The following is a 16,579-nucleotide window of genomic DNA, read 5'->3' as shown; positions in this document are numbered from 1 at the left end:
AGGTTGTTTGATTTAGAAAAGAGCTCTGGAGTGCTCTCCAGTAGCATGGGGTGCCGGCCTGTCCTTTGTGTCAGAGGAGACAAAGACAGTAATATAATACTTGGGGAAGAATGTGGGCAGTGGCAGCATCTGATAACTGGCTCTTAAAATTTACTCGTCTGTGCAGAAGGACCTGTGGCAAACTTGACATGTGCAGGATCAGGGATCTGAATCTGGACCACATTTATTCAGTTATTTTGTCAGAAGGTTTTCTTGATAGCACCAGATCCTCAAAGCCATATGCTACATTAAACTGGCATTTGCTTACAATTCCTCCCCCGTAAGAGTCAAGATTAATTACCTAGAAACACGGGTCTCCTCTGTGCAACAGCCCTCCTCCTCCTGACACTCCATCATTGTCTTCTGCCAGTAGATAAAGACTTTGTTGTTTTGTCTGCCATTCCCTCACTGACCCTTCCTCGCCGTTTAAGTCTTTTGCTTAATTGGTGTTTGAATTGTTTCATGTGGATGTATTTTTTTAAAGCCGGTTCTAATGTTTTTGATAACACTGTCTTGGGGACTCTAGGTTGAGGGGAATGGCAGCGCAGAGCAGTTTTAATTTAAAACAGGGGTAGTCAAACTGCGGCCCTCCAGATGTCCATGGACCACAATTCCCAGAAGCCCCTGCCAGCGAATGCTGGCAGGGGCTTCTGGGAATTGTAGTCCATGGACATCTGGAGGGCCGCAGTTTGACTACCCCTGATTTAAAATATAGATAATAAACATAATACAGAATGTAACCAGCCTCATGCCTAAACGTTTCAACATGAGCTACTCCACCTCCTGGTGCTGATGGGGAGAGATGTCCCAGGACATAATTCCACTGGAGTGAGCTTCTCAATGATGCTGCTATAGCACTCAACACAATGATGCAGCTTAGGGCTCTATAGCGCTCAACTTAGAACAGTGGTTCTCAACCTGGGGCTTGGGACCGCTTTTGGGGACGAATGACCCTATCAAAGGGGTCGCAGCAGGGCAAGCAGCTTGGCCCGGGGGGGGGGGCGTCATCCACACAACAGCCTTGCGGGGTAGATCAAGATAAAGCATTTGTCTGTCTGGAGCAGCGGAAAAGAGTGAGATCGGCATGGTGGGACAAAAGGCAGAACTGAACTGAGAAACCCCCGGGGGAAAAAACAGTTTATACACAATCCTGAACAATGGATCTTGAAGCCATTGGTCAGTTTCGGTTTAATTTCTGCGAAGGAACCCTTGCATCATTTTATAGTTGGGGGTCACCACAACATGAGGAACTGTATTAAAGGGTTGCGGCATTAGGAAGGCTGAGAACCACTGACTTAGAACATTGGGAGGGGGGGGGGGCGGGGGGAGTAGCATTGTAGGAAGGGCTAAGGACACTTTAAACAGCACATTACAGTGATCCAGAAGTGCAATGAAGGGGTAGAAAGTGGAAGAAAGCAGCTTCTCATAAAAGCAGCTCAAACACACTTTGCTAACCTGACGCAGGTAGATTTGTATGAACAGGTAAATAAATTCCACTAGCAACCGGTTACTAAAATGGGTCCATTTGAAATGACAGTGCAAGCTATTTTCTGCCTCCAGGGATTGTGGGAAGAGGAACCCAAGCATACCAGAACATCTTCCTCTCCTCAAGAGTAAATGGGCTGGCTAGGTGACGATTCTGCAAGACCACAGTCCCGTCGAAACCTTCTGAATCTCTCCCACCCCCAGCTTCTGTTTAAGCAAAACGAATCCCCCCATGCGCAGCGCACAGCACTCCTGTGAGGGTCAGAAGAGAGCACAACATCTGTTGGCACGTTAGGAACGCTTGTTAAAAGAACGCAACTCTTTGTTTGGAATGCCAGAAGCAAGGCATTTATTTGTTCCTGACGGAACGTTTAACAAAAGTTGTTTCTGATTCTGACGGGGATTTGTAACTTTTCAAAGAGTCAGCAGGCTCTCCGTCAGAAGAAACCCTGGCCTCCTAATTCTGAACACTGAACAAATATATCAGAATAACTGTGGTAAATATACTTTAAACAATGAGTTCAGCGACAAGACAATAAGGCACGAATCAAAAGTCGAAAAACAAACCACTCTAGGCAAAGAGGGGGGAAAGGAGGGGCAGACTGTGGTGCCTCTCCTCCTCGCTAAAGAACGTGAACAATCTTCCTTTGCTTCTTTCGTGCCCTTGAGGGGGGAGGGGAAAAAAAGGGAGGATAAATGAAAAAGCGTGAACCGTAATCTGTAAGAGAGCTCCACAGAGCTGGAAATTTAACACCCACAGATATGACAGCGACTCAACTGATAGCCTAAGCTCTGCCTTAGAAATCGGGGACGACAGTGAAGAGAATGTAGAATAAAAGAGGTAGATTTGGGCCCTCACGCTAGGAAGGGCACCCGTATGTGTGTGTGCAGACACACGCACAGAACTATGCAAGGCATATCAAAAGCCAGGGGGGAAACGTTATGTGCGGGGGGAGAGGCTCCGTACGGACGCCTCCATCACTTCAAACCAGTCACAGATGAGACCGCATGGCATTTGATTTACTTTACCCCACTTATGCTATTGATTCTTAGCAGGCTGGGATGGAGGCTAACCTTAGCACCAGATTAAGGCGAGAGAGAGTGTGCATGTGGGGGGGGGGGGGGAGAAGAGTCTAAGGCAACCCTGCTCAACTTTTTAAGAAACCCCTCAAGCATGCTTCAAGCTTGGAGAAACCCCAGAAGCGGCACCATCATGCGGAATATAGTTGGGAAGCAGCGCTGTGCTCATGCCCACCTGGGGCCCCTCCCCTTCCCACCCCCTCCAGGCCCATCACTGGCCATTTTCTGAAGGGAGGTGCTGGTTGACATGACCATATACAGTCACATCACCCAATAAATATTTAACTTTTTAAAGATGTATTAAAAATTAATTGACTCCCACCCACTTGGGAAACCCTTCCAGGGCCATCAAGAAGCCCCAGGGTTTCATGAAGCCCAGCTGAGAAAGCCTGATCTAAGCTCTGGCATGGGGAAAGGGGGGGGGGGAATGGAGGCAAGAAGAAAGCTGGCTTAACTAGCCAGGCTTCATTAGAACTCCAGGAGGAAGAAGAGAAACAATACGTTCGGGGCAGCGAGGCTCCCCCAATTATCTCTGGACCTGGTCCGCTTTCATCCCCCTGGGAGGCATGGAGATCAGGCAACGCATGAGGTGGCAGGAGTGCGAAATAGATCGCTGATGCGCCAGGAGTGCTAAGAAAATTAAAACGAACAAGAGTCTAGCAGCACAAGCAAAATTTTCTTCCAGCATAACACAGGCCAAGTCATCAGACAAGAAAAGCGTGCGTGTGTGTGTGTGTGTGTGTGTGTGGTGAAACAATATCCACTTGCAATACTCAGGGCAACAATGTCCATTCAGTTCCAGTTTTCTTCTCGTTGGCCAAAAGATGTACATACCTCCCCCCCCCCCCCACCACCACCACCACCATGGATACCAATGGCATGCAAATACAAATGCTAGAAACCGGCTTCTCAGCTAACTCAGGTTTGTGAACAGGCAACAGAACTCCCACAGCCCAAAATGTTGTTCTACGGACTTTCTGGACGAGACAACCACCCACAGCTTGTTCGACTTCAAAAGTGTGACAAGTCCCTTGGCTGAACCCGCACACCTTCCCTGACTTTGCCAGTGTCAAATGCCAGACTGTTAGCTATTTAGACTGCTGCTCCAAGGGTTTGGTTGTCACACACTGTAGAAATACTTTTATCATCCATACCTGACCTTTGTTCAAAGCAGTGAGGCCAGCTGTTCTCGCATTGCTCTGGTATTTGGCGTATTTCGGATTCGATGTGTATTTCTTTAGAAAATATCTCGCTTTAGTGGCCTGCCGGCCCAAACGTCAGCTTTCCAAGTAATACGGGAGTTGCGAGGATCATGTTTGTACAACCGATGCCCCAAGTCTGTCTTATATAGTGATTAGAATGTCAAACTTGGACCTGGGTCAATCACGCTCTGAGCCTCACCAACCTCACAGGGTTGTTGCCAAGTCAAAGGGGAGGAGAGGAGAACCATGTGACCCACTTTGGGTCCAAAGAAGGGTCGAAATGAAGGAAGCAATCCCTGCAAAAATAAGGAAGGGCCATAGGGTCCCCTTCAGTGGAGAAACTTTTCCACTCCAACTTTGCATCTGTTTGATAGCTACCCTACCGCACCTTCCCTTGGACCCACCTTGACCTTCTATAATAGCCACAACCGGTGCAGTGAAAACTCTGCCTGATAAAATCCCTTTGTGATTACAGAGTCTCCCCTTGCCTGCGGCAAATGCCCCATCAGGACCTTGAATCTGGTGTTTGGCCTTAGAAGGTCTTGGCAGTTCCAGGCTAAGGCTTTGCCCTCTGGGGTCTTATGTTGCAGATCCCCAGCCAAACTTGCATCACCGGTTGCACCCACTCCAGGGCAACTGAGCATCGGGAGAGGCGGGAAAAGGCTGAAAGAATTGGTACTTTTCATGCTGACAAATGCCAAGTGACCAACCCCACTCACCCATCCCCAGCCTGTTGATCAGCCCTTCTCCAAGCAAGACAGAGGCAATCATCTGTTAAGGGGGTGCCTCGAACCCAGGAGTGCTTTTCCAGACAGTTCAACAGTCTCCTGGAAGTCAGGCCGACCTTTTATTAAAGCTGGATAAAAGCCAGGTAATAAAGGAGGGAAGAGAAGACTGCGCTCACAGTTAAACCTTGCAATATTTCTCCACTCGACTGAATTATTGATTTGGTGTTATTTAGAGCAGTTTAACTGTATGGAATATTATCAGACCATTCCTAAACTTGATTTTCAAAGAACCTACAACAGGGGCAGCTGCTGTCTGGAACAGAAGGGATCTGCTGTCTTCTGAAAGCAGAGGCCACCTCTAGGAGTCACCTGGCCTTACCTTCTGCGGTGCCACATCTCCAGGGACCCTCTTTGACCAGTTTGCCCTTTCGCTTCTTACCCTGTCCAAAGCGGAAAGCAAAGCCACGAGGCTCCCATTCACTGTGACCAAACAAATCAGTGCCAGCACAGTGTTGTGGTAACAGGAGGGTTCAGGAAGTCCTGGTTCCAAGTCTCACTTCGCCATGAAGACACTTAGACAAGGCTTGCAGTCTCAGCCTGACCTACCTCACAGGGTTGTTGTGAGAATAACCAACAACAACAACACTGAGTGATCTCTGGCCCCAGAGAAATTCGACTGGCCTTGATCAGAGCTGCAACCATTCTGGCCCTCGCTCCTGCCAAGTGGAATGAGCTACCAACTGAGATCCAGGCCCTGAAGGAAATACTGAAGTTCTGCAGGGCCTGAAAATTTCTGCTCTTCTGCCAGGCCTACAGTTGCAGCCAGGATAAAAATGGGAAACAAAATCCCCAGTTACCCCTGCCTCCCATCTCAACATCCCATTATACCCACATGGAAAGAATAGTTATAAACAGAAAGGCCAGTGAAGCTATGTAGAAATAAGATCAGCAACGTATAATCTTTAAACTGCAATGTTTTAAAACATGTGTTATGATGTACTACGAATACACTAAGAACTGCCCCAAGCCTGCTTGCAGGGAGGGCAGGGCTACAAATCGAAGAACAATCTTTATCTCCACAGAGCCTTGATATCCCCCCCCCCCACCACCACCAACACTACCGCAGCTCTGGGCTGAAAATGAGGGCTGGAAAGGTTAACTCATGCCTTCTTTTGTCTGGTGCAACCAACAGCGTGTCAAGTAAGCATTTCCCTCCGAGAAAACTGCAATTCATTTTAATGGAATCACAATCTCTATCCAAATGCCACTTGACAAAAAAAATTATGAGCCAAGTGTTAATTACCTCATTAAAAACATCCTGGATTTTTAACATGATGAGATCAACGAGATCAGAATAGACCCCGCCAAATTACAAAAAAAGAACCCAAAAAATGAAACCCAAACACACGGCAAATTTAACTTGCAAGAGAAGGTGCTGCAGTCACCAAACTGATGTATCAATCAAATCACTACTACTAATCCATGCAATTTTAGGAAGAGAGAGAGAGAGAGAGAGAGAGAAATATGATACAGGTGACTTGGAGAGCTTGCAGAATTCTATCAGGATGCAAAGTGGGGTGTAGTTGTTAGAGTGTCAGAATAGGATCTTGGAGACCTGGGTTCAAATCCTAGCTTTGCCATGGACGCTGGCAGGGTGGTCTTGGGCCAGTCCTACATGCTCAGCCTAATTTGCCTTGCAGGGCGGTTGTGAGGATAAAACAGGCAACAGGAGAATGACGTAAGCCCCTTTGGGTCTCCATTGGAGTATAACTACAGGAAATAAATTGATGGTTGGTGCAAATAATTCTGGCTCACAGCACAAGCTGAGGAGCTCTTCAAGGTCTTTTAGCCTTTCACTCTGTTGCAAGTCTGGGGTGGTCAGGTCCCTCTGGCAATCGCTGGGAGATGGGGAGTGGGCTTCCTGGGAGCTGCAAGTTTCATCTGACATTCCAGCAATGTGCATCATGTAGGCACATTACTAAAACGTAGTGTTTCCTTTTCCTGTAGTAAGTCCCCTACCCCACCAGCCAGATGATCGATGGCAGACAGGTGGGGCCTGGGAGCGGGGGTCCCCGTACCCCATCAGGGGAGTCTGGCATCCCTATGCAAGTCAGACTTCTCTTGCACCTAAAGCTATGCAATGTTCTATTTCTTCCTTTGCTGTGACTTCGGGATCGAAACTGTGCTGGACTTCAGTTAATGGACCTTGATGTATGAATTGTATCCTGACCAAACACCAGGAGCACTGCAGCTATTACTTTGTCATCTTCTTGAAAGAAAGAGAGAGGGAATTGGGCCCATTTGGAAAGGAGGACACTTGCCCAGGTACCGTTCCTTTCATCTCAGCATGATAAACTGCATCTGTCCAAATTCCCTTTTCTGCGCCGGTACCTGCTAGCTTCTTACGTCTTATCAACCTACATAGAAAAGTAGGAAGTACAGTCCCCATGTTTTGTTTTAAAATGAGCCCTGGGATTAAAAGCGATCTTGTGTTCAAATGTGTCTTCACACGGTCGTACTCCTCAGAACTTCTTCACAGGAGAATAAAACTTGGGGAGTGGGTTTCATATGCCTGAAGTTTCTAGCCCTCGTGGCTCTACGCCAGTTCGAGAGCTTGTTAGCGATGGACCCAATGGCGTTTCAGGAGGGAAAGACAACAAAAGAAAAATAATGTTTGGGGCACCACAGGGGTAACTGAGCCATCAAACATCAACCCTGTGAGGCGGAACGTTTCCATACAAAATAGACAACTAAGGATAGTGTGTTATCCCTGTCCAAAATGAGAAAAGGGAAACACCCAAACATCAGCCAAAACTGTCAAAACAGTAAAAAAGGGCAGACACAGCCATTGAAACCCATGGCAAAAGGCTTCTCCACGGCTTCAGAGGGGGGCACAGGGGAGCATTTAAAGAGGCTCAGCCTGGGAAGAGGCTCACAGAACCATAGAGTCGGAAGGGGCCATACAGGCCATCTAGTCCAACCCCCTGCTCTACGCAGGATCAGCCCAAAGCATCCTAAAGCATCCAAGGAAAGTGTGTATCCAACCTTTGCTTGAAGACTGCCAGTGAGGGGGAGCTCACCACCTCCTTAGGCAGCCTATTCCACTGCCGAATGTACTTAGAATCATAGAATCATAGAGTTGGAAGGGGCCCTACAGGCCATCTAGTCCAACCCCCTGCTCAACGCAGGATCAGCCCAAAGCATCCAAGAAAAGTGTTTATCCAACCTTTGCTTGAAGACTGCCAGTGAGGGGGAGCTCACCATCTCCTTAGGCAGCCTGTTCCACTGCCGAATGTACTTAGAATCATAGAATCATAGAGTTGGAAGGGGCCATACAGGCCATCTAGTCCAACCCCCTGCTCAACGCAGGATCAGCCCTAAGCATCCTAAAGCATCCTAGAAAAGTGTGTATCCAACCTCAGCTCTCCTATGAGAACACATCACATGCCTTGCCCTGCTCCATGGATGAGCAAGTCCTTTCTAGAGAAGCAGGTTCCTTAGTTCTGAAGTTGGCTGGGCGGCCGTGGGCCAGTTGGTCTCTTGCTCTCTTTTCCTCTTTCAGCCTAACACACTTCAAGGTTGTGCTGTTGTTATTGTTCTGTGTGGGAAGGCAGAACCATGTCTCCTGTTCGGAGATCCTCGGGAGGAAGGGTGCGATAGAATTGTGCTGCATATTAAGGGGAGGGTTTATTTAATGCCTTTGCTTTTTTGTATACAATAATGCTTATGGATCCACCTTTCCCCTGAGCATCAACAGTTTTCTAGAGCCCACTGTTTGTTTGTTTTTTCTGCACAACAGGGCTTTAATTGCTATTGCAAGTATTTAATAATTGACAGTAATGCCTTTGTCTTTCTAATCAGACATCTGCTGCACTTTCCGTCGCGAGGGCACGTAGCTGTTCATCCCCTGCCCGGGCAACCAGTTTGGCGTGGGTTCACTTTCCCAGCTTCCTGCCTCTCTGGCAAGCATCTTTGCTTTCTTTCTATCCTCCCCCGTGCAGAGCACATGGTAGTGCCAACACATGTCTTGGTGAACGCAGGCCAAATCTGCATCCTTCCTCACACCCCTGCAGGAGCCGCTAAGAGGCAAAGCAGCACACCAAGGAGGGCAGGTCAACGAATGACCGTGCTTTCATTAAGGAAACGGACACAGCCAACATGAATCGAAATGCATAAACAAAAAGCCCCCAATATTTGTTCCAGCTGCGGCAGAAATCTCAGTGAGCACTCCAGGACATTTTACGGCCCCCCATAAATACTTGTGTTCGTACCAGGCATAGCCGTGTTATTCGCATCCATAAAAACCGGCTTTATTGGAAGCTATCAAGCAATAATAATGGCTATTAGATATAGTTTCTGTAAATTACATAAAAAAGAAGGCAAGGAGAAATATGCTGCTTTAAACCATATCTAAAAGCAATCAAGCACCGTCTAATAACGCAACGGCCGCTGATGAAATGCTGTCAGCACGATAAAATAATATTTCCAGCACTTCCTCAAGATGAGCCCACGTAATTGCCATTAAATCAGCATCAATTGGGCTTCATCTGTTGTGTCGCCTGCTAAAAAAGACAGACTTGCCCATAATTTTGTCACTGGGACCAAAAGGGAACTCACCTCTCCAGCTCGTATTCCTTCATGCCCGCGTTGATAGATTTCATCACCTGTTGGCATAGACACAAGGCACACCCTAAGAAATCCCCTTATACAGCAGAGGGGCTCAAGACAGCTCATAGCGTGTGGTCATTTGAGGTTGAGTCTGGCTGTTTGGCATGCAGATGGCGCATCGACTGGCCGGAAGTAGGCTCAGAGGACCGTCAGGAATGCTGGAAGTGGAGCATGATTTCCCCACTTCCACAGACTTGGTGTGGGTAGCTCACGCTAGCCTGATGTCATTAGATCTTGGAAGTTAAGCAGGGTCAGCTCTGGTTTGTACTAGGATGGGGGAACATCATCTGGTCCACGGTGGCGAGTCAAAGGCAAACCACCCCTCAACATCTCTTGCTGGGAGTGCCACTTGACGGCAGCCCAAAAAAGCCCCCCAGAATCTTCTCCTGGGGCAACAGACCCCAGGAACACCACATGGGGTAAAGCAGCAAAGGCTCATCTTATTTTATATGGCTGGCCAGGGCAAGTGAGCAAGGCCTTCCCCTTCCCTTAAGACACAGTTAACACAGTCCCCAACCTCAGGTCCCTATAGGCGATCTTTGTTTTCTGTTTAAATCAGTAATTGATGCATCATATTGTGTACCCTGCTCTGAGCCCACTAGCTGGGAGTGTGGCATAGAAATCTAATAAACAGATAAATAGATAAAAGCATCACCCGATCTGTCTCTAAGAGCCTCTTGTGGCGCAGAGTGGCAAGGCAGCAGACATGCAGTCTGAAAGCTCTGCCCGTGAGGCTGGGAGCTCAATCCCACCAGCCAGCTCAAGGTTAACTCAGCCTTCCATCCTTCCGAGGTCGGTAAAATGAGGACCCAGCTTGCTGGGGGGTAAACGGTAATGACTGGGGAAGGCACTGGCAAACCACCCCGTATTGAGTCTGCCATGAAAACGCTGGAGGGCGTCACCCCAAGGGTCAGACATGACCCAGTGCTTGCACAGGGGATACCTTTACCTTTTTATCTGTCTCTAGCCTGTTTCATTGCAGAGATATAAGCAGGAAAGCAGACGTTTTCAAGTTAAATCAAACCTGCCAATTCAGAGAAGCTGATATTGCAACACTTAAGGGGGAGGGGGGAATGTGGCAGGAGATTTGCAGCCACCGCAGGGGACTGAGGCAAGGGAAATGGCTCTTCAGTGAGCAGGACTGGAAAGATCTGAATTTTCTCTTCCACATGGATGCCAGCCAGGCTTTGCTGTGGTCTTTCCCTAAACATCACAGCAGTGAAGGTTAGATAAAGATCACAGGAGAGACAGGGAGCCCCCAGAGGGCAAAGACGTCATATCCAAGTGAGCAAGAATCTTGCGCACAGAGGAATCTGCTTGCACGGAAGCCCCTCCTGTAAAGAAGGGAGCATGCAGGTGACTTAAGCTGCCTCAGCCCACCAGTCCCACAAGGTGAGTAACATCCACCTGGACTGGCAACGACCCTCAAGGGTTTTAACTACCTAATCACCTAGTCCCTTTAAGTGACAATGCCATGGACTGAACCCAAGACCTTCTGTGTGCCAAGCCGATGTCCTCCCGTTGAGAGTTCTGCTCTCACAACGTTGTGCCCGATATAGCAAAGCAAGTTCAAGGACAACGCAAGGTGCATTATCGAGTTCTATTAAGGAGGGACATTATCCTCTTAATTCTACCCAGGTCTTCTATTACTCTGTTACTAAGTAATTCAGGTGTCCGGGAACAATCTCTAAAAACGACTGTTACACAAAGAGCAAAAAAATTATTATCTGTAAAAGATCCATTACCTCTTTATGAGCTTCACTGGAAATTTTATTGGTGTAGCGGAGGACTTCCAACTCCATGTCTGTCTTAATCACGCGGCTTCAAAAGAAGAGGGGAAAAAACCAGGTTAGCAATTCTCCGTACAGCTCACTCATGTCTTAAAGCAGGCGGCACAAAGAATAGCTGGGTCTCCTAATTGGCAAACCGACAGCAAATCAGGTCCCTTCCCAAAAAAGCAAGGGGCTATTATGGGATAGCAGCAAACAAAAGCTGTATTATGAGAAGACGTATTTGGCTGGCATCGATTTAGCCTAAATAAGATGGGCTGAAAGGTACCTGCAGAGCCGTTAAGAGTGACCCAACTGTGACACGCACAATGCGAACAGGATGGAAATAGCAAGAGCGCACGGCACGCTCAGGAAGAAGAGAGGCGGAATCTATGGATCTGATTAGGGTAGCAAGTGGAGGTGGGCAGAAGGTCGAGCACAGTGGAGTGGCCATACCCTAGGTAGGTGGCAAAGCTGGTAGTCTGGCACCGAATGCTGGACTCTGGCCTGATACCACAGGACACTTGTGCTGCTATGCCAGGGGACCACTTGAACGCAGACCAGTTTGCTTTCAGAGGTTCTATGAACAGACCCTTGCTTGAGAAATGTCATGAATGTCAGTCAACCACACGGAGTCTAAGTGTTAAAAAACAGCCAACACCAAACTGAATTCAGTCTGCTTGCCATACAGTCCGCAATGAACTCTTGTCTTCTCACCCTGCAGATGCATGAAGGGGCCTTCTAAGACCCTTGGCCTCTCAAGATCAGGGTCGCGGGCTCTGACTGGCAGCAGCTCTCTTTCCACATTGCCATCTGTTCTGTGCTCCTAACTGGAGATGCTGGAAACCCAACCTGGGACCTCGGGCATGCAAAGCAGATGCTCTGCCAATTGAGCCATGGCCCTTTTCCATACCACTGGGACTTGGGAGAATCAAAGCAGAACTAAAACACAGTGTTGCCCCCTGTGCATGCACACCAAACTGTACTGAGCTCTAGCAGTGTTGGGGCCGGGTTTACAACTCCAGTTCCCAGCACCAGTCCCAGCAACTCCATTTCCCAGCACCTGTATTCCCTCCAGGTCCTTCAGGAGAGGAAAGCAGCTTCTGGTCTGAAGTCTTATCAACCATCATAAAAAGATAGGCGAGTTTGGCTGGATCACTTTAACATGGCAGATTTCCCCTGCCCCCCTTCCCCCCATCAAGTCATAGCTGACTTATGGTGACCCAATAGGTTTCCAAGGCAAGAGATGTTCAAAGGTGGTTTGCCATTGCCTGCCTCTGCGTCATGACCCTGGACTTCTTTGGTTGTCTCCCATCCAAGTACAAACCATGGCTGACCCTGCTTAGCTTCTAAGATCTGAAGATAGTAGGCTAACCTGGGCTATGCTGGACAAGTCAAGATGGCGGATCAAATGTGTTAAATTTAAACCTGCATTGCATGGTTGGGGCTGGGAGAAGGGAGCCATAATTCATTGGAGTGCCAAGCAGAAGAGCCATTCCTTCTGTGCAGTGTGCATTATATTAATCAGATAAACAACTGCAAAGATTTGGGGAGGGGACAAGGAATGAAACACATAAGGAGGAGACCACTTACAGAATCCTTCCTTATACAATCTGTTCCCAAGTCAGCAGCTACTGAACTTAAAGGGCATAGACCTTGGCCTGCACTTCCTGAAGCTGCGGCCATCCCCAAACTTTCAAAAATACATGGCGTCCCCAGCTAATCCTCTTGCACCCGCCCCCAAGTCCGCTTAATGTGAAGATAAACCCATATGCAGAATCTCAGTAGGATTATTAGCATAGACAACATTTTACTATTATTATTAAATATTTTCATTTACAGTCTGCCTTTCTCACTAGGGCTCAAGGTGGATTACAAGTATGATTTTCCAAAAAGCTAGTCTATCAGTAAGCCTTGAGGATCCTGAAATGAGTGGGAAGATGGCACAGAAACGTGAGGGGTTTTAATAAGCAGATTAAGAAGTATGATAACATCAGTCAGTAAGTGGATTATAATATAATTCTAATAGCAAGGACTTCTAGTAAGACACACAAGCAGTTTAAAAACATGCCAAAATATGAAGATCTACAAATCCGCAGTGCCAAAGGAAAACAGTGGGGAAAGAAAACACATGCGAGGTAATGTGGGCAAACTTGACTTGGAGCTGAGGTTGTAGCCACCAATTCGACCATGGTTACCAGGTTCCATCTGGAACCAGTTGAGATAGGGGGGGGGGGGCACTTAGGAGGAAAAAGAAAAAAGCCTAGGCCTTGTCACTGATGTCATACAGGAAGTAGCATCATCACACCAGTGGCATATCTGGGTGACGCTCTGGTAATTATCAGGCTGAAACTCTATGGTAAAATCAGCTTCTATCATCAAGTTTTTGCTCAGATACCACAGCGTAACCCAGATGTTGCTAGCACAATAATGTCATATAATCAAAGAATCACAGATTTGGAAGGTACCTCCAGGGTCATCTAGTCCAACCCCCTGCAAAATGCAAGAACTCACAAATACCTGCCTACCCACAGTGACCCCAATTTCATGCCCCATTGATCCCCCCCCAAAAAATCTCCAGAATCCAGCCTTGCCTGGAGGACATTCACCTACAATCCCAGTGGTGATCAGCAATTCTCTGGGTATGCAAGGAAGGGCCACAAGAGACAAACACAGGAACATCCCTTCCTGCCCACCCACTCACAATCTGCCTAAGTTCATAACATCAGCATTTCTGACAGCTTCCTATGTGGTGCTGGCTATGAGGCCCGAGGGCTTTTCCCCTACCGACAAGTTGATTGGCAGCTGGAGACCCCCCCCCCCCGCTACCACCACGGGGTCTGACAACCCTACATTCTATAGTTAATGTATGAACTAAACTGGAACTTAACTGCCCGATGCTCAAGGAATCTTGATTCTAGGAACTGTAGACAGATATTCTATCCAAAACAGAGATTACATCTATCCAACATAGTCATTGCTGACTAAGCATGTTTTGCTCTTCACAAGAGTACAAATTATTGGGAGTTCTCTGATCTGGGCTTAACCCCCCTGCTTACCTCTCCCCTGCCAAAACCACACAACGCTCTCCTGTATCAACCAACCAGTAGCTTAAAGACATGTGTGTTTAATTTCTCTGTTTCAACTGTAACATGCAGGCCCTGGAACGGGTTGCTTCTTGTTATTCCTCAAGTTACAGAACGGAAAGCCCAAGAACAGTAATAGAATATGAATGAATCCCGGCCTAAAGCTACCAAATCCTCTGGGTTGTCACAGCCAGCTTTGCTACGGTAGCAGACTGAGCAAGGGGTGAAAAAAATCCACATGCATTGTTTTGGCTTAGAGCTGCATTAAATGTATGGACCCCCTGGATGAAGAGTTTAGCAAAAATCAAAAGCTTGCACATCTTTAAGCAAGTAGTTCTTTCAAGGAGAGGCATTTCCTCACCAAAGGTGCAGCAGTGATCTCTTTATGGTCCATTGATTGAGACATATCTTGGGGCTCCCATGCTCCCTCAACTCTCTACCCTTTCCTGAGATAGCCATAGTTCCACAATCCATACATTCACCGTGATGCAAGCCACCACGAATGCAAGTTAGGCTGGTGGACCTTTCCTTCAAACCATGGCTTCAATCAGCTTCCAGAGGCACTACTACATAATAACGATTCAGAAGTCAAGGTCCCAGTAACAGCCACCTTCTGATTTTCCAGAGTCAGTCTACAGTCAGGAGGCAACTTCGATAGGGAGTGCCCAATAGATGGATGTTATTTCGCTGGCCCCACCCAAAAGGCTGGTGGAAGAGCTCTGTTGTGCATACCCTACAGAACTAAGCTAGTTTGGACAGGGCCTGGATCTGCTCTGGGATCTCATTCCATCATGTAGGGGCCAGGACAGAAAACATCCTCTGGCCCTGGTGGAAGCCAAACATACTTCCAAGGGGACAGGGACTGCCAGCTGGTTGGTATTAGCACAGCAGAGCAGTTTTTAGGGGCAGGGGTAGTCAACCTGTGGTCCTCCAGATGTCCGTGGACTACAATTCCCATGAGCCCCTGCCAGCAACCGCTGGCAGGGGCTCATGGGAATTGTAGTCCATGGACATCTGGAGGACTACAGGTTGACTACCCCTGCTTTAGGGGGTACAGGTAGAGAGGCAAATACACAGGGCCTGGACTATGGATGGCCTTCTGGGGACGTACCAATACTTTAAACTTCCCCTCCCCCCAGCATTTTCTGTATATTGCATTGAGGGGGGGCACTAAAATCTGAATCCTTTGCTATCTCCTACCTCACCCTTTCAAGCTGGAAATGCTGGGGACAGAAAATGGGACTTTCCCCATGCAAAGCAGATGCTCTGCCATGGAGCCAAAGCCCATCCCCAGGGTGCTGTCCAGAACCAAGCTGCCAAAACTGCAGAAGAGCTGTTAAGACAGAGACACTTGGGTCAGGGATTCTTGGTATAGCAGTTTGGAGCTGTGGCTTCTAATCTAGCAAGCCAGGTTTCATTCCCTGATCCCCCACATGCAGCCAGCTGGGTGACCTTGGGCTTGTCGCAGCCCTGATAATGCTGGTCTCACAGAATAGTCCTGTCAGAATTCTCTCAGCTCCACCTTCTTCACAGGGTGTGGGGAGAGGAAGGGAAGGCTATTTTAAGCCACTGAGACTCCTTATGGTAGTGGAAAGCGGGGCATAAAAACCTATTCTTCTTCTTCCAAGGAGTGGGACTATAGGACTGGAACCTTTGTGCTCCATTTTCTGCATTGAGCTTTTTATTGGGGGGGGAGGGGGATAGGAAAGCTCGCTCTTCCAACGGAGCATGGACCCCATTTGCCCGTTCGCAGTCTCATAATGATGGTCAAGAGACCTGCACCATCGGCACTTCCACAGGGTCAAGGTCTCTTTCTGGGAGCAGTTCTATCCCCGTCCCTTCAGCCAGCCCCTGGGAGAATGCGGTGGGTGGAATCTCCAATTCCTCCAGTGCTGCTGATCTTTAAGTAAATTAGACGGCTTCCTAACCGCCACGGCAAAGCTCCCCGGTTAAGTGAACTCTGAAAACGAGCCGCTATTTTGAAAAGCCTCGCCAGAGCTACTGCTCTTCCCCATCACATTTCAATCCTGCTGCAACGATAAAAAGCCAGAGCGCAGACGGGATGATGCGTCCCCGCCAGCACACCGATAGATTTTTTTAAAGCCGCGATTTCATCAGGAGTGTATTTATCCCGGTGACAAGATTATACTTCTAAGCTTGACAAAATGATTCCTGCAGAAATGACGGCCGGCACTCATGCGCTCACAAGGGTAAGTGGGGCGTGGATGTGAGAAAAACTGCTCTCTTGCTTCGACCGGCTTCGGCTAACCAGGTGCTTTTAATACCTTCCCTCCTTCCAGAGGGGCAAACTGCCCAAGCCACAGGGGGGGCGCCTGCTGGTGAGCATCGCAAAGAGATTAACTCGGAAGTCATTGTTCATAGAGCAAAAGTTAAACACATCCCTGTCTAGAGAATAACAAGCCCATTGTCCTGTTCCATACTTTGTGGGTCATGGCTTAAAATAACAAACAGACAGAAGATTAAAGGAAATGCCCCCATTTCCAAAGAGCTCAATCTAAGTC

At 48.0% G+C, this 16,579-nt stretch overlaps 1 protein-coding gene across 1 annotated transcript in view; it reads right to left on the bottom strand.

Moving 5' to 3' along the window:
• The window catches only part of PEPD (peptidase D), a 136,513-nt gene that overhangs the window by 77,664 nt on the left and 42,270 nt on the right, over positions 1-16,579 (bottom strand). Inside the window, exons 8-9 of the mRNA XM_077309906.1 lie at positions 10,948-11,023; positions 9,152-9,198 (exon numbers count right to left, since the gene is read on the bottom strand). Of these exons, the coding sequence (XP_077166021.1) occupies positions 9,152-9,198; positions 10,948-11,023 (123 nt within the window). The remainder of the gene's footprint in view (positions 1-9,151; positions 9,199-10,947; positions 11,024-16,579) is intronic.

This window comes from Paroedura picta, chromosome 14 (assembly GCF_049243985.1).
Source record: "Paroedura picta isolate Pp20150507F chromosome 14, Ppicta_v3.0, whole genome shotgun sequence".
Taxonomy (NCBI): Eukaryota; Metazoa; Chordata; class Lepidosauria; order Squamata; family Gekkonidae; genus Paroedura; species Paroedura picta.
The sequence above is the reverse complement of the archived record's forward strand: the minus strand, read 5'-3'. Positions and strand labels throughout refer to the sequence as shown.